The sequence below is a fragment of the Meriones unguiculatus genome, chromosome 6, assembly GCF_030254825.1.
Source record: "Meriones unguiculatus strain TT.TT164.6M chromosome 6, Bangor_MerUng_6.1, whole genome shotgun sequence".
Taxonomy (NCBI): Eukaryota; Metazoa; Chordata; class Mammalia; order Rodentia; family Muridae; genus Meriones; species Meriones unguiculatus.
The window spans coordinates 65,089,641-65,115,554 of NC_083354.1; the positions used below are offsets into that span (position 1 = coordinate 65,089,641).

At 37.5% G+C, this 25,914-nt stretch overlaps 1 protein-coding gene across 1 annotated transcript in view; it reads right to left on the minus strand.

The window, feature by feature from the left end:
• Positions 1 to 8,286: 8,286 nt before the first annotated feature.
• Positions 8,287 to 25,914, minus strand: part of LOC110539691 (binder of sperm protein homolog 2-like) — a 117,590-nt gene continuing 99,962 nt past the window's right edge. The window contains exons 2-5 of the mRNA XM_060384591.1: positions 15,731 to 15,763; positions 10,496 to 10,636; positions 10,140 to 10,287; positions 8,287 to 8,609 (exon numbers count right to left, since the gene is read on the minus strand). Coding sequence (XP_060240574.1) covers positions 8,603 to 8,609; positions 10,140 to 10,287; positions 10,496 to 10,636; positions 15,731 to 15,763 — 329 coding nt within the window. The 3' untranslated portion in view covers positions 8,287 to 8,602. The remainder of the gene's footprint in view (positions 8,610 to 10,139; positions 10,288 to 10,495; positions 10,637 to 15,730; positions 15,764 to 25,914) is intronic.

The window sequence follows — 25,914 nt, forward strand, 5'->3', positions numbered from 1 at the left end:
CAGAATGGATGCCTAAATAAGACTTAACATTATTTTGCATAAAAGAAACACACCCCAGTCACAAAGATAGACATTATCTGAGAGTAAAGGGCTGGAAGATAGTTTTCCAAGAAAACAGACCCAAGTAGCAAGCAGGAGTATGCATTCTAATATCTAATAAAATAGAATTTCAACCAAAATTAATCAAAAGAGTTGGGGAAGGTCACTTCATACTCATCAAAGGAAAATTCCACCAAGAAGACATTTCAATTCTGAACAATGCCTCAAACACAAGGACACCCACATATGTAAAAGAAACCTGATAAAACTTAAACCACACATAGATCCCCACACACTGGGAGACTTTAACATCCCACTCTCATCAAAGGACAGGTCAACAAAACAGAAACTAAACAAAAACACTAACGGATGTCATTAATCAAATGGACCTAACAGACATCTATAGAACTTTTCATCTGAACACAAAAGAATTTACCTTCTTTTCAGCATCTCATAGAATCTTCTCCAAAATAGACCATATAGTTGGTCACAAGGCAAGCCTTAACAGACACAAGAAGATTGGAATAATCCCTTGTATCTTATCAGACCACCATGGACTAAAGCTGGACTCAAAAACAAGGGAAATAGCAAAAAGCCTATGCACACATGGAAACTAAACAACTCTCTATTCAATGACATCTGGGTCAGGAAAAGACATAAAGGAAGAAATTAAAGGCTTCCTAGAATTCAATAAAAATGAATTCAACAACCCAAACATGGGATACAATGAAAGTAGTGCTAAGAGGAAGTTCATAGCACTAAATGTGTTCATAAAGAGGACAGGAACCCCACAAAGAGAGCAACAGAACCAGAAAAATTGAACACAGGGGTTTTTCCAGAGACTCATACTCCAACCAAGTACCAGGCATGGAGATAACTTAGAACCCCTGCACAGATGTAGTCCATGGCAGTTTAGTGTCCAAGTGGGTTACATAGTAATGGGATGAGGGACTGCCTCTGACATAATCTGATTGGCCTGTTCTTTGATCACCTCCCCCTGAAGGGAGAGCAGCCTTGCCAGGCCACAGAAGATGACAATGCAGCCATTCCTGATGTGATCTGACAGACTAAGATCAGAAGGAAGGAGAGGAGGACCTCCCCTATCAGTGGACTTGGGGAGGAGCATGCGTGAAGAAGGGGGAGGGAGGGAAACTGGGAGGGGAGGAGAGAGGGCCTTATGGGGGGATACAAAGTGAATAAACTGTAATTAATAAAAATAAATAAATTTAATTATTAAAAAAGAAAATTGAAACATCTCATACAAGCAACTTAAAGGCTCACCTGAAAGCCATAGAGAAAATGAAGAAGATACACCCAAGAAGAGTAGATAATTGGAAATAATCAAACTTAAAGTGGAAATCAATAAGTTAGAAACAAAACCAAGAGTTGGTTCTTTGAGAAAATCAACCAGATAGACAAACCCTTACCCAAACTAACTAAAAGGTAGAGAGACACTATCCAAATCAACAAAATCAGAAATGAAAAGGGCGACATAATAATAGACTGGAGGAAATCCAAACAATCCTTTGGTCTTACTTTAAAAGCCTATTTGCCACAAAATTTGAAAATCTAAATGAAACAAACAATTTTCTTGATGAATTCCACTTACCAAAGCTGAATCAAGATCAGATAAATAGATCAAATAGTCTTATATCCTCTAATGAGATAGAAACTGTCATCAAAAGGCTCCCATCCAAATAAAAGCCTAGGCCATATGGTTTCAGCATAGAATTCTACCAGACCTTCAAAGAATATCTAACTCCAAAACTCTTCAAACTATTCCACAAAATAGAAACAGAAGGAGCATTACCAAACTCATTATATGAGGCCACAGTCATATTGATACTGAAACCTCACAAAGACCCAACAAAGAAAAAGAATTTCAGTCCAATCTTCCTTATGAACATTGACACAAAAATACTCAACAAAATACTTGGAAAACAGAATCCAAGAACACATCAAAGATATCAGCCACTATGACCAAGTAGACTTTATCCCAGTTATGCAGGGGTGGTTCAATATATGGAAATCCATGAATGTAACCCACCATATAAACAAACTGAAAAAAAAACCTCACATGATCATCTCCTTAGATGCAGAAAAAGCATTTGGTAAAACCCAACACCCATTCATGTTTAAAGTCTTGGAGAGATCAGGGATACAAGGCACATACCTAAATATAGTAAAGGCAATATACAGCAAGCCTATAGCCAACATCAAACTAAATGGAGAGAAACTTAAATCGATCCCACTGAAACCAGAGACAAGGTAAGGCTACCCACTCTCTCCATATCTCTTCACTATAGTACTTGAAGTCCTTGCTAGAGCAATAAGACAATTAAAGAAGATCAAGGGGATTTGAATAGGAAAAAAGAAATTAAAGTATCATGATTTGCAGATGATATGATAGTATACATGAGTGGCCCAAAAAATTCTATCAGGGAACTTCTACAGCTGACAAACATCTTCAGCAAAGTGGCTGGATACAAAATTAATGCAAAAAAAATCAGTAGCTCTCCTATACACAAAAGACAAATGGGCTGAGAAGAAATTAAGGAAACAATACATTTCACAATAGCCACAAAAGAAAAACATAAAGTCTCTTGGTGTAACTAACCAAGCAAATGAAAGATTTGGATGAAAAAAAAACCTCCAAGTCTCTGAGGAAAGAATTAGAAGAAGATATCAGAAGATGGAAAGATCTTCCATGCTCACTGCTTGGTAGGATAAACAATGGCCATCTTACCAAAAGCAATCTACATATTCATTGCAATTCCTATCAAATTACCAACACAATTCTTTACAGGCCTTGAATGAAAAATTCTCAACTTCATATGGAAAAACAGAAAAGCTAAAACAATCCTTTACAATAAAAGATCTTCTGAAGATCCCTGATCTCAAGCTCTACTATAGAACAACAGGAATAAAAACTGAATGGTACTGGCATAGAAACAGACTGCTAGATCAATGGAATTGAATTGAAGATTCATAAATAAATCCACATGCCTACAGACACCTGATTTTTGACAAAGATGCCAAAACCATACAATGGAAAAAAGATAGCATCTTCAACAAATGGTGCTGGTCTAACTGGATGTCCACAGGTCGAAAAATGCAAATAGATCCATATGTATCACCCTGCACAAAACTAAAGTCCAAGTGAATCAAAGACCTTAACATAAAACCAGACACAATAAATCTCTTGGAAGAAAAATTGGGGAAGAGCCTCAAACTCATTGTCACAGAAGACAACTTCCTGAATAGAATACCAACAGCTCAGGTTCCAATAGTTTCAATTAATAAATGGGACCTCGTGAAACTGAAAAGCTTCTGTAAAGAAAAGGACACTTCCCACAGACCAGGAAAATATTTTCATAAATTCTACATCCTATAGAGGGTTAATATCCAGAATATATAAAGAACTCAGGAAATAAGATACCAACAAACTAAAACTCTAATTAAAAATGAGGTACAAATCTAAGCAGAGTATTCTCAACAGAGGAATATTGAATGGCAGAGAAACACTTAAAGAAATGCTCAATATCTTTAGTCATCAGGGAAATGCAAATCAAAATAACTCTGACATAAAAAAACTCAAATGACAACACCTGTTGGAGAGGATGTGAAGAAAGGTGAACCCTCCTCCATTGCTGGTAGAAATGTAAACTTGTACAACCACTTTGGAAATCAATCTGGTGCTTTCTCAAAAAATTGGGATTAGCACCACCTCACGATCCAGCTGGACCACTCCTGGGCATATAACCAAAAGTTGTCCCATCATTCAACAAGGATATTTGCTCAACTATGTTCATATCAGTTTTATTAATAATAGCCAGAATTTGGAAACAACCTAGATGTCTTTCAACTGAAGAACGGATACAAATATTGTGGTCCATTTACACAAATGAATACTACTCAGCTATTAAAAGCAAGGAAATCATGAAATTTGCAGGCAAATGCATGGCACTAGAAAAATTATCTTGAGTGAGGTAACTCAGAAACAGAAAGACAGTTATACACTCACTTATAAGTGGATATTAGCTGTATAATATAGAATAGCCACACTAAGATCTACAGACCTAAAGAAGCTAAACACTAAGGAGAACCCTAGGGAAGATGCTTAAATCTCATTCAGAATGGCAAGCGAGATAGACACCAGAAGCGGTAGAACAGAGCAAGTAAGATGGGAGCCTACTATAGAGGTTACTCTGAAAGCTCCACCCAGCCGGAGATTGAAGCAGATGCTGAGACTCTCGGCCAAACTTTGGGCAAGGCACAGGGAATCTTATGGAAGAACAGGGGGTGGGCATAGAAGGACATGGAGGGGACAGGAGCTCCACAAGGAGACAATCAAAGCTAAAAAATCCAAGCCCAGGTTGTTCTGCACAGTCTGATGCATCCAACCAAAGACCATGCATTGAGTGGACCTAGACCTAGAGGATGTAGCTGATTGTCAGCTCAGTCTCCATGTGGAAACACGAGCAAAGTGAACAGGGGCTGCCTCTGTCATGAACTCAGTTGCCTGCTCTCTGATCACTGAGATAGGTTTGGGTAGAGGTGGGGCTGTACAGGAAGAAACTCAGGCTCTGGCTAAGAACTGAGTATTGGGTAGTGGTTGTCTGGGGGCACTATGGCGTGCATGCATCCCCCAGATTCATGCATGGACACATACTGTAACCGTAAATTTAAAAACTTTAAAGATACTTGCACTCTGGCAAGATGGGTCAGCAGATAAAATTACTTGTTGCCAACCTGAATTCAATCCTCCAGACCCACGTGATGGATCTCATAAATTGTCTTCTGATGCCACACACAAACTGTAGCACACATATGCACACACACACACATACACACAAATAAGTATACTTAGTATGAGTTTATATATTTTATCTTTAAAGTATACATACTTACATAATATGCATTTGCATCTTTTATAAATTCATACAAATATATAAAATATATTTATGTTTGATCAAAATAAGATCATCATGCTTGGCAGCAAATGTCTTTACCTGCTTAGCCTTATCACTGGTCGATAAAGATTTATATTTCATATTTATGTTTTTTTTGGCTGACTAATATAGTTAAATATGAAATGTACCCCAGACACCTATGTTTGTATGTGCGTGTATGTGTTTGAGCCAGGGTTTTTCTGTGTAGCCTTGGCTGTCCTGGGCTTGCTTTGCAGACCAGGATGGCCTCAAACTCTCAGATAAACTTGCCTCTGCTTCTCAAGTGCTGGGATTACAGGTGTGTGCCACAGTTCTGATTGCATTATATGACTGGACTGTTAACCATTTACACTGTATGCTCTACACCTTTTTTTTTTTTTTTTTGGTGCCAGGAAACTATTTCATTTCTACACTAGGAATATGTTATTCGGATAAGGCAACAGTAAAGGGTAAATAGTTGAAATGCTTGTTTTTATTGCTTTGTTACAAAGATGGAATGGAAAATAATCTTGAAAAACAAATATACATGTTCTCATCCTTTTATCATTTTCTATTATTTCTGTATAACAAATGATAAAAATCTTGACAGCTTCAAATAGGATGTATATAATTTTCATTATTTTGATAGTTCACAAGTATGAAGTGGGTTTCAATGGGATGAAATCAAGATGCTAACAAGGCTGAATATTATAGGAGACAATAAAAATACAGGTCCATAAAAAAAAAAAACAACAGAAGCTCATGTTTTAAGAACTTGGTCCTTAGGGTATAGAGATTAGAGAGTGTCAGAATATTGACACAGATGCACCTAGTGCAGTGGTTCTTAATCTTCCTAATGTTGCAACCCTTTAAAACAGTTCCTTGTGTTGTGGTGACCCCCAACCATAAATTTATTTCTGTTGCTACTTCATAACTGGTGATGCGGCCTTACGAGGCCACAGAGGAAGAGGATCCAAGCAGTCTTTTTTTTTTTTTTTTTTTTTTTTATTGTTCAACGGCTCTCTTCCAAATTTTTTTCTGTTTTTAATTTTATTTTATTATTATTATTTTTTTCCATAATTTTATTTTTCTCATTAGTTACATTTTGTTAATTCTGTATCCCAGTTGTATCCCTCATTCCCTCCCCAGTCCCACCCTCCCTCCCTCATCTTGATGAGACTTAACAAGCTGTGGGCAGATGGCAATGGTGGAGAACTCCCTCTTTTAGTGGACTAGGGGAAGGTGATGAGAAGAAGAGGGAAGGACGGTGGGACTGGGGGAGTTGGGGGAGGGGGCTTCAATTGGGATATATAATGAACAAATGGTGAAAAAATTAAAACACACATAATGGAAGTAACTTAAGGCACAGAATAAAAAGTTTTCATTGACATGAAAAAATAAAAATAGTTTCAAATAATAAAACAATAAAGTTGTAGAATAAAATGTCATATGTAGGAGCTATTGAAGAAGTTTTAAGGCCTAATGAAAACCTAACGGGTAAAAATAAAATGGAAGTGAGTCTAGGAAGAGGTGAGGATGGGGAAAGTGGATCCTCTAACCTGTTAGAGGAAGACACTCTGGTAAGCTACTACACAGAGTTAGGTGGGGATGTACTTTGTATTCCAAAAGGAAAACGTTGAATTGTTCAGTATAAAGAAATGCTATTTAAGGAGATATATTTAAACTGGTTTAAACAATACAAGATGTATGCATATGTGGGCATATCAGATGGTACACCATAAATGTATAATAAATTAATAAATTAATAAAAATAAGATCCGAATAAAAATAAAAGGATAAGTGATAATATAGATGACTCAAATGAACAGATGAAATAAGAAGCTCAATTATGGGCCTAGATGAGAATGTTAACAGTATAGATGAAATGGACAAAACTTTAGAGTAAACATTCAATAACACAGAGCTAAGATTAAAAAAGAAATTGAGTCTGGAATAGAGCAAAATAGAAATACTGGAAGTAAGAGTCAGTTAATTAGATAAAACATGAATTTGGGGGAAAAGGCGGGACAAGTTGAGACAATATTAAATCCATTCATATATATATTATATATAATATTTGTATCTCTTTCTATATATGTATCTACAAACATGCACACACATGCACGCACAGGTCTGTAACTTCTGTACGGGTTGGGAGTGGCGGTAAAAGCATCAGATCCTGTTAGCTTGCTGGCCTGCCAGCCAATGAACACACATGCATATAAAACACACATACACACATGTGTATGTGTATATATACATACATACATACATATATACATATGAGAGACTGGCAGGCACACATAGATAGATAAATAGAGACAGAGATAGATAAAGAGATAGAGAGAATGAGATAAGCATGGCCCATTTCAAGAACTAATTTTTTTTTTTTGTTTGCTTTGAGACAGGGTTTCTCTGTGTAGCCTTGGCTGTCCTGGACTCACTTTATAGCCCAGGCTAGCCTCAAACTCACAGTGATCTGCCTGTCTCTGCCTCCATGAGTGCTAGGATTCAAGAACTCTTAACTATATTCAAGAGACAAACTCCCAAGAATCCATAGTATAAAAAGAGGGTTACAGAGACCTAACAGCATAGACAATGTATTCAATCAGATTATAGTCGAAGTTTTCTTAACCCCATGACAGAAATTTCTAAGTCCAAATACAAGAGACAATTATACCATAGTAAACAGGTTAATTACACATGGATGGCTTAGCTTTTGAATACTAGCCTCATTCCACACAACAGACACAAACTTTCAGGTCACACATATTAATGGACAAACAAAATGTGTATGGATATCCAGTGGAATATTATTTGGTCATAGGAAGAAACAAAATACTGAGATAAAATGTGGGTAGCTCTCCAAAGCATAGTTTGAATAAAAGAAGCCAGTCATCAACTGTCATATTCTGTATGATTTCAGTGATGGGGAATAACCACAACTGTCAAATATGCAACAAGAGAAAGGTTTGTGGATGTCAAGAGCTGGAGGAAAAAACTTGGGTGATTAGTGGGAACAGAACTTTCTGTGATGATAAAAATATTTTGGAACTTGGTGGAAGTTGTTGTTCAACATTCTGACCATATTAAATTCCATTAATTAAACTCAATGCACTTAAGTGAACTTTAGTTCCAAAGTTTTAAGGTGTATATTTTATTTTCTCCAAAAATTTTAAAACATATGAAGAAAAGCTTTAGGTATCAGGAAAGTTTGGTTAACTTGCCTCAAACTAGAAGAATTTGATTTGAGCAATTTCAGAGGAATTTAATTGAGGCTAGAAAATCCACACTGAGCAGCATCATAGGCACTGGCATCTCTCAGTGACTAAAATATTAAAACAGGTGTACGTCTACTAATCAGAAGAACATATTTCTTTGTGTCATGATTTCAGACAATGTAACCAGATACCCCAAATCTTCCCCTGGGTCACAACCCCCACCACATGAAAATTAATTATTCATTAATGTACTTTGCCTCTTTCCACTCATCACAGAAAAACAAGACATCAATGAAGACAAGAGAACAGACATTTATTATTAGACTGTTACATAAAGATAAAGGAAGAAATATATTTAGAGAGAAATCTGATGGATCTGTAACTTCTGTCTTCAAAAACACACAAGGTTACCTAAAAGCTGAGGTGGAAAAACATGTTAGAACGAATGTCTCAGTGTCCTCTACTGTCCCAAGATCAATATTACACATATATTCCCTAAAAAATTGTCTTTTTTTTTTGCTAAGAAGAGTGCACATGTTACTGATTTTTAAAAATTGAACATACATTGTATAACAACATAAGTTTTACAGTCCATAGTTTGAAAGACATTTAATTCATTGATAACTATTAACGTTCAGGAAATTTTTTTAGTCAAAAGTCTCATATACAGATGGTGGATAATCTCCAACTACTTAAAATTTGATGTGCATGCACACAAGAAAGTGGGGGAAATTGATGCATTCACAGGGGAAATATGTTTTAAATGACAATAAAGTCATGGTGATAAAGGGGAAGTCAGATTCAGTTATATTTTAAAGACCTTAAAATTGTATACCTGGGGTGCTGGAGAAATGGCTCAGAGGATAAGAGCACTGATTGCTCTTCCCAAAGGTCCTGAGTTCAATTCCCAGCAACCACATGGTGGCTCACAACCATCTAAACATGAAATCTGGTTCCCTCTTCTGGCGTGCAGGTGTACATGCTAACACACACTGCATAAGTAATAAATAAATCTTTAAAAAAAATTGTATACCTGTGTAGATATCTGGGTAGAAATAAACTGCTACACAATGACTTATTAGTTTGTCTCTCTCCCCATGGAAGGACTTCCAGGGGAGGAGAATATAAAGACTATATTATATAAATATAATATAAATATAAAGAGAATATAAAGATGTTTACTCTCTCTTGTCATGTCAGATTTTCAGTAAACCTTTATCTCGTATTTATTTTGTGAATCAAAACAAGTTTTAAAACTGAACATCAAACTATGCATTATGAAATGGCCAGTTAGTATTCATTGCTGTACTACTGAATTTGGAATCATCTAGGAAACACGCTTTCAAGCATGTTAGGAAAGGTTTAACCGAAGAGTGAAAACTCACTTGAATGTGGGCAAAATAGGTCTTGGACTGAGGACTCAGACAATATGACAGGGAAAAAGAAAGAATCTGGAATGTCTTTTTTGTTGTTAGCTTCAGACACAATGTGGTCAGCTGTCCCATGCTCTCACTATCACACCTTCCACACCATGATGGACTGTATCCCCACAGCCAAATGTGGAACAAAGTAAACCCTTCCCTCTCTCATTGGGTTTCTTTCCTTGGGTGTTTTGTCACAATAACAAAAGGACCACATATGATTATAATCATTAGACAGTATGGATAAGAACACCAGTATGTTAGATTTGCCAATGATCCAGTACACTTGTTTTGCCTGTGGCTGCTTTTATACTACAAAACCAGAGCTGAATATTTGTGACCAGCACCACATAGCTTGATAAGCCTGATATACTTAACAGGAGACCCTTCACAGGAAGTGTCTGCTTTCCCCTGACTAAGTCATAGCCAGAGGATCTAGGTCTCAGGCTCCTCATCTATCAACTTATTGCTTTTCTTTTCTTTTATAGCTCAGTGGGACATTGATTCACCTTCTCCCATGATCTTACTTGTAAGGAGAACATTGCTTCCATTTTCTATCTTTGTTGTAATTGTCAGTCAATGAACACCAACTCCGATTCAAAATGTAGCCTTCCTTGGTGCATTCATTAATGGACCTTTTTCTGAATTGGAAAGGGAAGATGCACATTGGAGGATCTGCAGAAAAAGATGAGTAAAGGTTGAACTATGAGCATTGTCCTCAGATTAATCTCTGCTGAGAAAACCATTATTTTTTCTACCAGTTTGTGTCCTAGTTCTGCAAATTATGCAGAAAAGACAATATCTGAACTCAATTCTTTCTAAAATCCAAACCTATTTATCCTTGGCTCCTGGCACCTGATATATAACCTTGTTGGACTCTTACCCAGTGCTGTGCAGTAACGCCACCTTCCTTTGAAGTGAAAGTCAAGGGAGCACCAATCAAAGTCACTTCGGATGGAGATACAATTGTAATGTAGTTCATCACCATAGACGAATGGAAAGACACAGTTAGCAATAGAAATCTCTGGAAAACAGAACAATTTCAGAATACAAAATAAGATCACATAGGAAATTGATTGTTTTGTTTTTGAGGTTATTCTCACATTCTCACTCTGTAGCCCAGTTAGACTTCAAACTCACCCCTTAGCCAAATCTTACTAGTAGCTCATGTTAGTCTTTCTGTCTTGCATTCTAAGTGCTGAGATTGCAAGCTTGAGCTACCATGTATGGCTGGGACTTGGCTTTGGAATGTCTATTTTGGTAGCAGCATAACAGTTGATCTCTTATCACCCCTACAGACACCTAAAGCTGGTATCACTTGCTGCCCTCCATGCTATGACACAAAATATCAGCAAAATTTCCAAGGAAGTCTCATTTTGGCCCAGAGCTGGGTTCACATCGGAAATGCTTGCTTCCTCAACAAAAAGTTCTTCAGTAATGAGGGATCTCATTTGTCAGAGTTCACACTCTGATTAGAGTCTTTCTCATCATCTATGTTGATTAGTTTTTGTCAATTTGACACAAACTAGAGTCACCTGGGAAGAGGAGCCTCAATAAAGGAATTGTTTTTGTCATATTGGTCTGTGGGCATAGCTGTAGGGCATTTTCTTGGCTAATGATTGATATAGAAAGGCCTATCTCACTGTGAGTGATGTTATCTCTGGGAAGGTAGTCCTATTTTGTATAAGAAAGTGAGATTAACAAGTAAGGGAGAGCAAGATAGTTAGCATCATTCTCCATGTTTCCTTCCTCTGTCCCTGCTTGAGTTCTTTCCCCCATTTCCCTTAGTGATGGACTATGGTTGTTAAGTGTTAGCCAAATGATCTCTTCCCTTCTCAAGCTGATTTTATTACAGCAAGCAAAAGTAAGTAGAATAGAAACTGGTATCAGCAGTGGGGTGTCACTTAAAATAATCCTGACTGTATGAGTTTACTGTTGTCCTTTGGACTGGAAGAAAAATTCCTAATCATTGACATCTCTGCTCTTGCTTAAGTTTCTTCCATAACTTCCTTCCATTATAGACTATGGTTGATAAGTGTAAGTCAAATAAACCCCCTTTTGCTCTAAGTTGGTTTATGTCAGTGTTTTTATCACTGTAAGATGGAACTAAACCCAAGCCACTTTGAATAAAACTTCCATTTTGAATAAGGGCAGAACAAAATTTAAGTTCCCATGACCTCCCTGGATGAGCAACATCCTGGTTAGCAAGTTGAGACATGAATGTTGGGCAAGACACCCTGCCACAGTTGAGCAAACCAACCAATGAGGCCAGGATATGTGTACCACAAAGAAATGTTCCTAGAAAAGATGCACATTTTTGAATCCTGATTGGTGGAAAATGTAACTGTAACTTGGCACAAATGATTATGGATTTTATGGTGTTTGTGTTTAAAAGCTCTATAGCATTCAGTCTGTTTTCTGTCCCTGATGGATCAATAGTGGCTTGACTGACCTTAGGGATCAAGTAGAAACTACTTTATTCATATCACCCCCCCAAAGTTCAGGACTGGTAGAAAGAATGAATTGGACCTTAAAGGACCTTCACTAAATTAACCATAGAAACTGGAGAGAACTGGATGGCTTTCCTTCCTTTTGCCCTTTTGAAGGCCAGAAACCCTCCCTATATAAATATAGGGTCTGACACCATATGAGATCATATATGGGAGATCTTTCCCTATACACCTAAAGTTCAAATTCGAACTAATTGCTGAAATATCTAATCTTGATTTATAGGCATTGAAGAGGACTCAAAATGGCCTTTACTCCTTGATCTGGCACTTACACATCCTGCTTGCAGTTTTCCCCTATAATTACAAGTCAGAAGACTTATTCTGGGTGAGACAACACCAGGAAAAGACTTTGAGCCCCTACTGGAAAGGACCCCACATCATGATCTTGACCCCTTCTACCACGGTTAAAGTTGATGGCATTTGTTCCTGGATTCATCACACGCATCTGAAACTGGTTCCTGACAGGAGACGGAATGTGGATAACAGAGAAAAATGGACCATTCAGAGAGATCCTAAAAAAACAAAACAAAACAAAACAAAACAAAACAAACAAACAAAAAAAAACCACTAAAGCTAAGACTGGTAAAAAACTGGCCCCTTTCCCTCTGTTCTTTCTGATATACTTGTCCTCCACAAAGGCAGCCTCAAATTACATAAATTACATTGCTCCTAATTCTATTACTGGACCCTTATAAAGACCCAAAACAGAACTCATTGCTAATGCTAGCCATTGCATCCGCCTGGGAACCTCATTCTTTAAGTTTGACATTTGCTCATTATGGCCCAGACTCGGAAGTTATAAAACAAGCCCCAGTGTTTCACTGTCCAGGGCCTTAGGAGGCAAGAATACCGAGACTGGTTGTGGGAATTTGGAATTTGAGAAACATCTATGAGGAACTGCATATTATCCTTGTCCTGCTGAGCCTGATCCCACTTGTGAAAAAGAGGATATCATTGTCACCACTGAGGATGTGTGACATGGGCTCCAGGTGTGGAGAATATAGAGACCTAATTCATACAAATCCAGATCATCAACATCTTCTCCTGTAGAGTACCAATCTGGTCACAATAACGTTAAAAACCTAAGATGCTTATCCTCCTTATCAATAGACCACAGGAAAAACCTGAGGACTAAGGATAGATTGGAGAGGAAGAGAGCCAGAGATTGAGTCCATTATCCAAAAAGAGTCTTTTAGGCAGCCACCAATCCAATCAGCCCTAATTTCAATAGTTTTAGCCACTCTCTGGCCAACTATAGTCACCCAGGCAAGACACAAATCTCCTCATGATGACACTGGAGCAGGCAGATGATAAATGTCTTTGGTCCACTCATATGTCTATAGAAATTTGCTTAAGGTCAACAGTTTTTTCTTTGAACAAATCTCCTTATAAGCCATATTGTAATGAAACTATATATAGCTCAACCATGGAAAAAGATGAAAACTTAAGAAGACTAGCCTTAAAAAAAAAAAAAAGAAGACTAGCCTTCTCATAAGCCATCTGGTTTGCTTTCATATTTGGCATTATTCCCTGCACAGCTCTAACCAAATTTTCAGGAAAATCAGAAATTTGTTTTCTTTTTCACACCACCCTTCAGGTTCTATACTTCAAGGGTCCAGCAGGTCAGGATCATATAGGCCTCACTAGAACCACTTGGTTCTGAATTTCTCATCCCATTTCTAATACCTTTGCTTGTAAGAGCTGGTATTGCTGGCTCAACAGGGCTAGAAACAGCATCACTTGTGGTTGGAAAAAGACAACTCCAACTCCTGAGCCAGCAAGTAGACAAAGACCTAAACCACCTCCATTTCTCTATACAGTTAGAGAAACAAATAGAGTCCCTGGAAAAAAAAATAGCTTCACAAACCAGCAGAGGATTAGATCTATTGTTTCTTAAGAAAAGACATCTCTGTATGACACTGGGGGAAACTTGTTCTTATGCCAATAATTATGCGGTAGTTTGAGACACTTTAACAAACAAAACAAAGTCTTTGGGGTAGGAAAAATAAAAAAAGACAGGCTAGTAACTGGTTCCAGAATCTCTTTGATTGGTCCCCTTGGTTAACCACCTTGCTCACTGCCTTCACAAGACCAATAGTCCTCCTTTTCCTCTTATTACACATAGGGCCCAACATTCTTAATAATTTAGTAAAAGTTATTCAGCAAAGAGTTAACTCAGTTATGCTCATGGTTCTAAGAACAGAATACAATCCATGAAACAGTTAATCAAGGATCTGAATAATGTACAAGGGTAAGGGGGAATTTAAGAAGGAACCATTTTGAATAAAACTTGCATTTTGAATAGGGATAAAACAAAGTTTAAGTTCCCAAGATCTCCCTGAATGAGCAAAATTCTGGTCAGCAAGTTGAGTTGAGACATGAATTCTGGGCAAGTCACCCCACCACAATTGAGCAAATCAATCAATGAGAACTGGATAAGAATATCACAAAGAAATGTTCCTAGGACAGTCCTCTATCCTTGAATCTTGATTGGTGGCAAATGTAACTGTAACTTGGCAGAGATGATTATAGCCTTTTGTGATTTTTGTGCTTAAAACATCTATTGCATTCTGGCTCAGGTTTGCAGTTCATCTCTCAAGTCTGTTTAGCTCCCACAATGAATCAGTAGTGGCTTGATTACAATAAACTTTTCTTTTCTGCATTGACTTGGTGTCTATGAGTTGTATTGGATCCAAGAGTACCCCATAATATCATAGCAGCAGACAGTAGCTAGGGCATATCTGTTTTCTTCTTTTCTGGAAAAAAATAAATTTCTTGTTTTGCCAAAGTGATCTCTGCAACATTTCTTCAAGATCTCACTGCCATCCACATGCAGCTGAAGTCACTTGCTGCCTTTTCTACTTGTGACAGAAAATATCAGCAAATCTCCAAAGAAGTCAGGGATTTCCTCATTTTTCTCTCATTAGCAGTGAGAGACTTCATTTTCAGAACTCATACTATGGAATGTTTCTCATAATCTGTTCCCTTGACTTACCAACATGTACATTTACCAAGATATCCAAAACATATCTCTAAGTTTTCCACTGACCTCTACAAGCATTTTCATCACTTAGTATTTGTCCTGTCTGCAGCAATAGCACACCTGTTTCTGCATCCAATGTATTGCTCCATGTTGAAGGGCTCACTCTTCACCACTAGCCCAACCTCACCGATTACCTACTTACATCCTCTTGTTCTTAGAATAAGAAATAGCTTCAGGTGGCTTACATTCATTAAAAATTCATGTTTTAATTAGGTAGTTATATTAATTACCAGTTTAACTATCGATGGTGTGTAACTATATTCAAATATTATTTTTAACATTTATAATTTATAGTTCTTATTTGTCAATGAAGAAATATAGTGCAGAAACCTACATTGTCTTATCTTAGTTCCCATGGAAAAGAGAGTGTTTTCTTGAGTGACCAGGAGTTGGTCTCTTATCTGGATTTTCAATATCTGGTTGATCCAAAGGAGACCCTTATTTTAGAAAAATAATGCAAGAAAAAGCTACATGACAGAAAATTCAAGAACTTTCCAAAACGTAATACTTTTTAAGGTGTGGAGGCTGACATTTGAGATATGGCAAATAGATTTGGTTGCCTTACCTTGTTTTGGAGGATGTAAATGAGAGATCAATTCTGAAAGACAAAAGGAATGGGAAAAATGTAAGACACCTCTTAAACTGCATACCCAGAATAACTATAAAATACGCATCAGCATTCTGCAATATCACATTAAGTTGGGGTTGCATATTTACCCAGGAAATATTCACATCAAGTTATGAAAATCCAGGAAATTCTGTTTTCTTAGATGTGAGATCTTAGTTTTCCAAATGTCTTCCCTAGAGTACACTAGAGTTGTCTACAATAATCAGTACAGTTCAGATTCTACTCACTTATTGTTTTATCCCTATTGTTCAGCAGCTTTCAACTGAGAAAATAATCTCCGAGAGACAATGAGATTTATTGGGGATTAGCAGAACATTGCAGTCGTACTACTGGTGTCATAGTGAATGTTATCCACATGCAAGGAACCTGGGCCAAGGGGAAAAAGTGAAGTCAAAAATAAGGAGGATTTTCAAATAAATTGGGATTGGAATTGTCTCCAGCCATTCATAACCAGGCTGGTGCCAACTCAAAAGTCACCAGACACCTGCTGGGGAAAATGTCATTGACAGAGCATGTATATATCCTTTGGGTACAGTTGTAGTTCTGAAATTATTACACTTGTAGGCCAACAGATTAAGCAAACCCATACAATGAAAATAAATACTGAATTTTCTCTTATATGTGGAACACACACCAAGTCAATGTATATGTATATATTCCCATATGTATGATATTAGTCACATTGGCTCCCTAATTGTGAAACGGAGTGAGATGAATATTTGTGCTTAGCTATCTTATGCAGTCCATAACCCACGCTAAGAAATTGGTGCCATTTATTCTAAGGGTGTGTCCTTCTATTGCAATTAATCTAATCAAGATAATTTCTCACAAGTGGGCCCAGAGACTAATGCAATTTAGATAATTCATTGCAGATCAGTCCATTGGCTTGTCTTCTATGTAACTGTAGATCCTGTCAAGATTACAAATATAAATAATATCACCCAGATTATTTATGGCATGAAATAAAAAAGGAGTCTGTTGAGGGGAGGAATAGGTTACACAGGAGGCTAGTGATAGAAGAGGATTGATAAAAACAAAGGATGCATGAAAACTCCATAGTAAGTATACAGGGAAAATGATAATTTTCTGAGCTTATGTAGAAAGTGAATAGACAATTTTTTTCATATTATATAACAAACTTTATAGTTCATAATACTTATACAATAAAATATACATTGTATTTGGATGCTCCATAATTTCTTATAATATACAATTTACATTAGAGAAACTGTGGTAAATGAAAACCATTATTTTGCATGCTAATCACAAAACTAGTCAAAAGAATATAGGGAGCCAGACTGGATGTGAACAGAATAGTCACCTTGGAGAACTTGCTCACACTGTGACTTAACAAGACAATGTAAGAGCACTTGAGAATGTCATGTGTGTTTGAAACTTACAGAGACTGCCAGTAAACAGCCACCTAAGAATGCATTAATAAATTACTCTAATGCAAAGAATAACTGAGCCCAAACACTATTTATTTTAAACCTTGCTTTGCTACCAACAGACAATGCAGAAGTTTCTAAATCAATCCATTAGAGTTCCCCTCTTTCAGGAAAAATTTTGTTGCCTTATGAATATTGAGACCAATGTTCCGTTACAGGTAAAGCCACCTGCTCTGTGCTCACTCAACAAGGAAGGGAAGAACAACAGTCAAATCCATGGTTCTTTGCTCTTGATTTGCTAGATTGAAAAGCTATCATGGACAGTTGCTCTCCAGCCTTTCTCAGCCCTCACTTGCTCTGGACTCTCCACCTCCAACCCTCACCCCTTTTTTATTTCACCTCACCTGCATTCAGTCCATACAGACAGACAGCTAGCAACACCCAGCTCACAAGATGGCTCATCACCTCCAGTTGCCTGCAGATGGCACACACAGGAGCAAAGCTTGACTCTGACTTTATATCCTTCCTTTCTGCTCCTCCTACTCTGCTCACACACACTTCCTCCACAGTGAATTCCCTTTGTCCTGAATTGCATAGTGTGATTCAACAAATCAGAAACATCTATTTTAGAGTGTTCCATGGTGTCATTGTGGAAGTGTTGCCTTTTTGGGAAATTTTGGCTTTGTTAACATGACAGCCAATCTGAAAACCTTTCAACTTTGTTATATTTAATCTCCGCTTTTTTTTTCTTTAAGACATGAATAGTAAAGTGATACTTACCTATTCATCTGAAATCATTGACCTTGTGCAATTACAAAACAACTCATCTATATGTATAGGAAACCAGGGGATAGCAACCCAGAAAACAAAATTTATTTTCTTTTCAATCTTTGGAACCCAAGTAACTCTATAGAGAGTTGCTTTTACATTCAGAACTTAATTTGGGAGAGAAATGGATTCTTTTTAAAGTTAATTAATTTAAATTGCTTCCCATTATGACACAGTCTCAAACCAGAACTATTGCAATCCAACAAACATACATTTCTAGGAATGAAAGGTCCTTTCTTATCCCTTCTATGTGTTTATGGCTGAGAGTTAGCACATACTTGAATTATTTATATTTTTCCTGCTTTGTTGAAGAACATTTCTCTATTCCTTTTCACTGTGGTCATAACTTTACCCAAAGACAAAACAGATATGTTCCTGAATATTCATGAAATTATCTAAATTATGACAAATGTAATAATGAGTGAGAAGAACTCTAAACGTTTGCTTTGTGCTACATGTTAAAGGACATTTTGATCAGAGGTCAGCACACCTGTCCCACTAGAAAGACTGTGACAAATAGCAGAGGGAACCCATTATTCCTTTTTTTTCTCAATTGGATAGTTATTATATCCTGGGGCTCTGTTCAGTTTTACTAAAGGTAATGTTTTCCCATTTTCTCAGAACCAGGGCTGATATTTTACCAAAAGCGCTAGGCAGATTCAAGTAAGCTCGAAGGAAAATTTTACCCAAGGTAAAAAAAATCTACAAAATGTCAAGATTGAACTTAAATCCCCAAACTTCTATATCAATACCACATTTCTGGGTCAATGACAATTACCAATGATTCTGATACACACTATTGTATAAGGTGTTGACTTTTATGTGGAACACAAAAATAGATATAGCAGTGCATTTGCATTTTACTCAACTGTTGGGCAGAGTACTTTTTATTTGAAAAGATGGGTCTATAACTTGTTAAATTATATTCACATTAATTTAATATAGATGAATGTCTAAATCATGGATTTATCATTCATTAGTAGGCATTGTACCTAAAAATTCCATCTGTGATAAAGGATGCTTAATATCTGTGTTTCATAGCCACACATTGTACGAATAGCATGTTCTAAAACTTCTTGAGTATTTTTTTGCTCACATGCACAAAATACATGAATGTTAGTAGAAAGCTAGTTGAGAAGGAACATATCAATAGGGGGAGGGTACCTGAAAATATACATATAACTAACATGCAGACTGAATAGGTTATATTTAGGAATACATATGTATATATATTCATGTAATAGCAATTAATGAAAAAAAGGTCATGAATTTGAAAAAGGGTAAGGAGGGGTAGTTGTAAGGTTTTAAAGGGAGAAAAGAAAAGGGAGAAATGCTATAATTATATTGTAGTCTTAAAAATTAAAGAAATATAAAATAATAATAGGAGATAATAGAGGATGGAAATAACCACAACACATTGTATCCATATGTAAACTTTAAAAAAAAACAAGAATGAAGGGGATTTTGCTTTGAATCTGAATTACTTCGAATTCTCTTATAGAAGATGCTTATATTTATAAAAAGGTTTATTACATGAATTCAGTTGTCTAATAAGAAGATAGATAGCTGTTATAATATCTAGCAAGAATCCATTTAATGATTTGAAAAGAGATGTGTAAAAAGTGTATTTACCTAAGCCCATTATAAAAAAGCCCATTTAACTAAGATAGCCAGGTAACAGGGCTTCTTAGAAAAAATTTTAAAAATCAACTTTTTTTCTTTTTTTATTAAGTTATTTATTTACTTTATATTTTGACTGCAGCTTCCTCTCCCTCTTCTCCTCCAAGTCTCTCCCTCTCTGCTCTCCCCCCTTCCTTCACCCCTCTCCTCAAACAGCCAGGCATATCAAGTTGCAGCAAGATTAGATACATCTTCTTTGATTGATGTTAGACAAGGCAGCCTAGTTAGGAAAAGGGAATCCAAAGGCAGGCAATGTAGCCAGACACAGCCCCCTGCTCCCACTGTTAGGAGTCCCACATGAAGATCTAGCTGCACAACTGTTACATATGTGTGGAGGGCCTTACTCTGTCCCATTCATATTCTCTGGCTGGCACTTCAGTCTCTATGAGGCCCTATGGGCCCTGGTTAGTTGATTCTGTAGGTTTTCTTCTGGTGTCCTTGGCCCTTCTGGCTCCTTCAATTCTTCCTCCCACACTACCACAGGATTACTCAAGCTCCACTTAATGTTTGGCTACTGGGTTCTGTACCAGTTTCCATCAGTTGTATGAAGCCTCTCTGATGACATTTATGTCAGACTCCCATCTACAAGTATAGCAGATTATCATTAATAGTGTCAGGGATGGGCTCCCTCTCATGGCATAGGTCTTGAACTGGGCCCGTTATTGGTTGTCCTTTCCATCAAATTCTGCTCCATCTTTTACCTCTGCACATCTTGTAGGCAAGACAAATTGTGATGAGAACATAAAAGATTGTACAGAAACACCCAGAGTAATATAATAGAAAGCTATGTTTTTTATGTGAAAGAAAAAGTCTATGTCTATCTTTTCTTTCTTGGAAGATATCAGTCAGAGGTCAAAATCAATTCAAATCATGTCATAATACATGTAATTCTGTTATTGCTTATATTATTTAAAATCACTTCACATAAAAATTATTCTATGCTTTAATATTCTTTTCTTTTTTGAGACTAGGTCTCATGCAGGCCAGCTTGTCTCGAACTCATCAAATAACTGAGGATAGCCCTAAATTCTTGATCCTCCTATTCATAACTCGCAAGTGTGGCAATATAAGCATGCACTACTCTTCAGATCTCTAACTTTTAAAACATAAATATGTATTTTAGAATGACCTACTGTAATTTTACATCCTTATTGATTTTTTTGTCATTTCAATATAGAACATGCATTTATCAGATTTTATATTTGTAAATCTGTCTTCTCAACCATGTATTATTACTTATTTTGGAACATCTGAGAGATCATTAAGGAGTATGGCTACTTTAAAGTTGGACTAAATGTATTTTGTGCCACAAGATCACCATGCTGGTGAAACTTAATCTACAGGCTCATGTAATTGAAAACTTGGTCCCTAGTTGTTGGCTTTTTTGGCAAGGCTATGGAATCTTTAGAGGGCATAGTCTTTCTGGAGAAAATACATCACTTGTGACAGGCTTTGAAGTTTTTTTTTTATAGTATTACTCAATTTCCTATTCCTTGTCATTACTTCCTGTGTGCCGATACAATGTGATCTTTGTACATTCTTACTTTCATACTGGCCTCATGCTCCTCATGTTTGACTCGATTCTCTTTGGAACTATAAGTTACAATAAACTCCTTTCTCCTCTAAGGTTCTTTCATAGTGTTTTATCATAGCAACAGAAAATAACTAATAGAGTACACAATACTATAGCTTAACTTTTAAAAAGTTATTACTATTTATTACAATTTATTCACGTTGTATCCTGGCTGTAGCTCCCTCCCTCATCTCCTCCCAGTCTCACTCTTCCTCCCTCTTCCCCCCTATGCCTCTTCCCTAGTCCACTGATAGGAGAGGTTCTTTTCCCCTACTATCTGACCCTGGCCTATAAGGGGACTGGCTGAATCCTCTTTCCTGTGGCCTAGTAAGTCCCTCTCACCAGCGGGAGTTGATTAAAGAGCAGGCAACCTAGTTCATGCCAGAGATTACCCCTGTTCACCTTACTAGGGACTCAATGGAGAATGAGCTGCCCTTGGGCTACATCTAAGCAGGGGGTCTAGGTCCTCTCCAGGCATGGTCCTTGGCTGATTCATCAGTTTCTGCAGGTCCATTCTGTTGGTCTCATTGTGGACCTTCTGTGTCCTCCAGTTCTTTCTCTCTCTCCCTTCTTCTATAAGATTCCTGTCCTGTTGTGAGACTCTAATCTTGCATATATACCACAGGCAAACCAAGGAGACCAACACCAGAAGGCCTGCTAACGCTCCCATGCCCACCCATCATTCAGGCCTTTACAGCCATTGAAGCAGGACATTCTCCCCAAGCATGGTTGGATACCATAAAAAGCTAAAATGATACGCTCAGGATGCGAGGCTAAGCACTGCACTCAGGGTCAGCAGCTTTCGACCCAGAGAAGAGCATGTCTGATTGCATGCGGGTTGATGCCCCAGGTCCCGCCTCTGAGAAAAAGGTATCAGACGGGTCTGATGCTCTTTGGGTGGATGACACCTAAATGAACATCAGTACAAAGTCCCAATTTATTTCTAATATCAGAGATCAGACCTCTACTCTTGCCTGATGCGTCTAAAACAAAAAGGGGGAACTGTAGAGAGTTGCGGAATGCTATGCCTTAAAGATGGAGCTGGTTTCCGCCTTCCACCTTCCCGATGGTGAGTGCTCTCTGTCACGAACAATTCCACATTTGGCTAAGGCTGAGGATCTGGCTTGCTTCCATGTATGTGGACCTATCTGCATTGCACACGTGGCACGCCTGGGTTGGCTACCCAGAGGCTATTTAAGCTGTGGGCTGGCTTTCCCCAGGGTCCAAGGATTGTTCAAGGTTCCTGAATAAACTGCATTGAAAAAAAAAAAGATTCCTGTCCTTTCTCCAAAGTTTATCTATAAGTCTCAGCATCTGCTTCAATCCCCTCCTGGGTGGATTATTTCAGAGGACATCTCTGGAAAGCTCCAGTCCTCACTTCATCTATTTCTGGTGTCTGTTCTTTGCCCTTATGAATGAATTAAACATCCTCTCTAGGTTCCTTCTTGTTATTTAGAGTTCTTTTGATTTTCATACCCCTGATGACTAAGGGCATTTCTCCATCATTCAATAATCCTCTGTTGAGAATTCTCAGTGTAGCTCTGTACCTCATTTTTTTAATTGGATTCTTTGGGGTGTTGGTGTTTAAGTTTTTGAATTCCTTATACAGTTTAGTTATTATCCCTTTGTTCGATATAGGGTTGGTGAAGTTCTTTTACCAATCTGTAGGCTGTCATTTTGTTCCGTTGACAGAAAATTTTCACTTTCATGAGGTCCCATTTATTGATTGTTGATCTTAGAGCCTGTGCTGTTGGTGTTCTGTTTAGGAAGTTGTCTCCTGTGCCAATGAGTTCAAGACTTTTCCCCACTTTTTCTTCTAAAATTTTAGTGTATCTGGTGTCATCTTGAGGTCTTTGATCCACTTGGACTTGAGTTTTGTGCTGGGTGATAAACATGGATTTATTTGCATTTTCTACATGTAGATATCCAGTTAGACCAGCACCATTTGTTGAAGATGCTATCTTTTTTCAATTGTATGGTTTTGGCTTTTTTTTTGTAAAAAATCAAGTATGTGCAGGTGTGTGGGTTTATTTCTGGGTCTTCAGTTCAATTCCACCAGTCTCTTTCTATGCCAGTACCATGCAGTTTTAATTTCTGTTGCTCTGTAGTACAGCTTAAATCAGGAATTGGAGGTACCTCCAGAAGATCTTTTATTGTACAAGATCGTTTTAGAAATTCTGGGTATTTTTGTTTTTCCATATGAAGTTGAGAATTGTTCTTTCAAGGTCTGTGAAAAAGTTTGTTGGCATTTTGATGGGAACTGCATTGAGTCTGTAGAGTACTTTTGGTAGGATGGTTATTTTTATTATGTTAATCCTACTGATCCATGAGCATGGGAGATTTTTCCATTTTTTGATATCTTCTTTAATTTCTTTCTTCAGAGTTTTTTTCATACAAGCCTTTCACTTGCTTGGTTAGAGTTATACCAAAATACTGTATTTGTGTGTGTGTGTGTGTGTGTGTGTGTGTGTCTATTGTGAAAAGTGTTGTTTCTCTAATTTCCTTCTTTTACATACAGGAGGGCAATTGATTTCTTTGAGTTAATTTTGTATCCAGCTGCTTTGCTGAAGGTGTTTATCAGATCTAGGAGTTCCTTAGTAGAATTTTTGGGGTCACTATCATATCATTTGCTAATACAGAACTTTGACTTCCTTCCCAATTTTTATCCCCTTGATTTTCTTTAATTGTCTTATTGATCGAGGTAGGACTTTATGTCAATGTTGAAGAGATACTGAGAAAAGGCAGCTTTGCCTTGTCTCTGATTTTAGTGAGATTGACTTAAGTTTATCTCCATTTAGTTTGATGCTGGCTATAGGCCTGCTGTATATTGCCTTTACTATGTTTAGTTACAGGCTTTATATCCCTTATCTTTCCAACACTTTAAATATGAATGGGTGTTGGATTTTGTCAAGCTCCTTTTCAGGATCTAAGGAGATGATCATTTCAGCTTGTTTATATGGTGGATTACATTGATGGATTTCTGTATATTGAACCACTCCTGCATGCCTGGGATGAGGCCTACTTGGTCATGGTGGGTGATATCTTTGATGTTTTTGGATTCAGTTTGTGAATATTTTATTGAATATTGTGTCAATGTTCTTGATGGAAATTGGTCTGAAATTCTCTTTCTTTGTTGGGTCTTTGCATGATTTAAGTAGCTAGGTGATGGTGGCCTCAGAATGAGGTTGTTAATGTTCCTTCTTTTTCCATTTTGTGGAATAGTTTGAAGAGTATTGGAATTAGCTCTTTTTTTTTGAAGGTATGGTAGAATTATGTGCAGAAATCATCTTGCCCTGGGCTTTTTTTGGATGGGAGACTTTTATTGACTGCTTCTATTTCCTTAGGGGATATCTTAAATCAACTTTGTTAAGTCGGTCTTTCAAGAAAATTATCCATTTAATTTAAAATTTCAAATTTTGTGGCATATAGGCTTTTGAAGTAAGACCTAATTCTTTGAATTTCCTTCATGCCAGTCATTATGTCCCCCCTTTTATTTTTGATTTTGTTTATTTGGATAGTGTCTCTCTGCCTTTTAGTTAGTTGGCTAAGAGTTTACCTATCTTGTTGAATTTCTCAAAGAACAAGCTCTTGGTTTTGTTGATTCTTTCAATTGATCTCTTTTTTTCTTGCATTCTGTTTTTAAAATTTTATTTTTATTTTTATTAATTATAGTTTATTCACTTAGTATCCCCCTGTATCTCCCTCCCTCCTCCCCTCCCAACCCCACCCTCCTTTTCTCTCCCTCACCTATGACCCTCCCCTAGTCCACTGATAAGGGAGGTCCTCCTCCCCTTCCCTCAGATCCTAGTCTATCAGGTCTCATCAAGAATGGTTGCGTTGTCTTCCTCTGTGGCCTGGTAAGGCTGCCTCCCCCTCAGGGGGAGGTGATCAAAAAGCAGGCCAATCAGTTCCTGTCAGAGATAGTCCCTGTCCCCATTACTATGGAACCCACTTGGACACTGAACTGCCATGGGCTACCTTTGTCCAGGGATTCCAGGCCATCTTCATGAGCGGTCATTGGCTGGAGTATCAGTCTCAGAAAAGACACCTGTGCCCAAACATTTTGGATCTGTTCCTCTTGTTCTGGAGCTCCTGTCCTCTCCCACTATCTTTCATAAGATACTATCTCCCACTTCTTTTATAAGATTTCTTGCACTCTGCCCAAAGTTTGGCTATGAGTCTCAGCATCTGCCTTGATACTCTGCAGGGTAGAGCCTTTTAGAGGCCCTCTGTGGTAGGCTCCTGTTCTGTTCCCTGTTTTCTCCCTCCTCCGACGTCCATCCTCTTTGTTTTTCAGAATGGGGATTGAGCATCTTGGCCAGACTTCTCCTTCTTCATTAGCTTCCTTAGGTGTACAGATTTTAGTATGTTTATCCTATATTATATGTCTAATATCTACTTATGAGTGAGTATATACCATGTGTGTCTTTCTGCTTCTGGGATACCTCACACAGGATGATCTTTTCCATTTCCCACCATTTACCTGCATATTTCATGATTTCCTTATTTTTCATTGCTGAGTAATATTCCATTGTGTAGATATACCGCAATTCCTGAATCCATTCCTCAAATGAGGGACATTTAGATTCTTTTTAGATTCTGGCTATTATGAATAAAGCTGCTACAAACATGGTTGAGCAAATGTCCTTGTT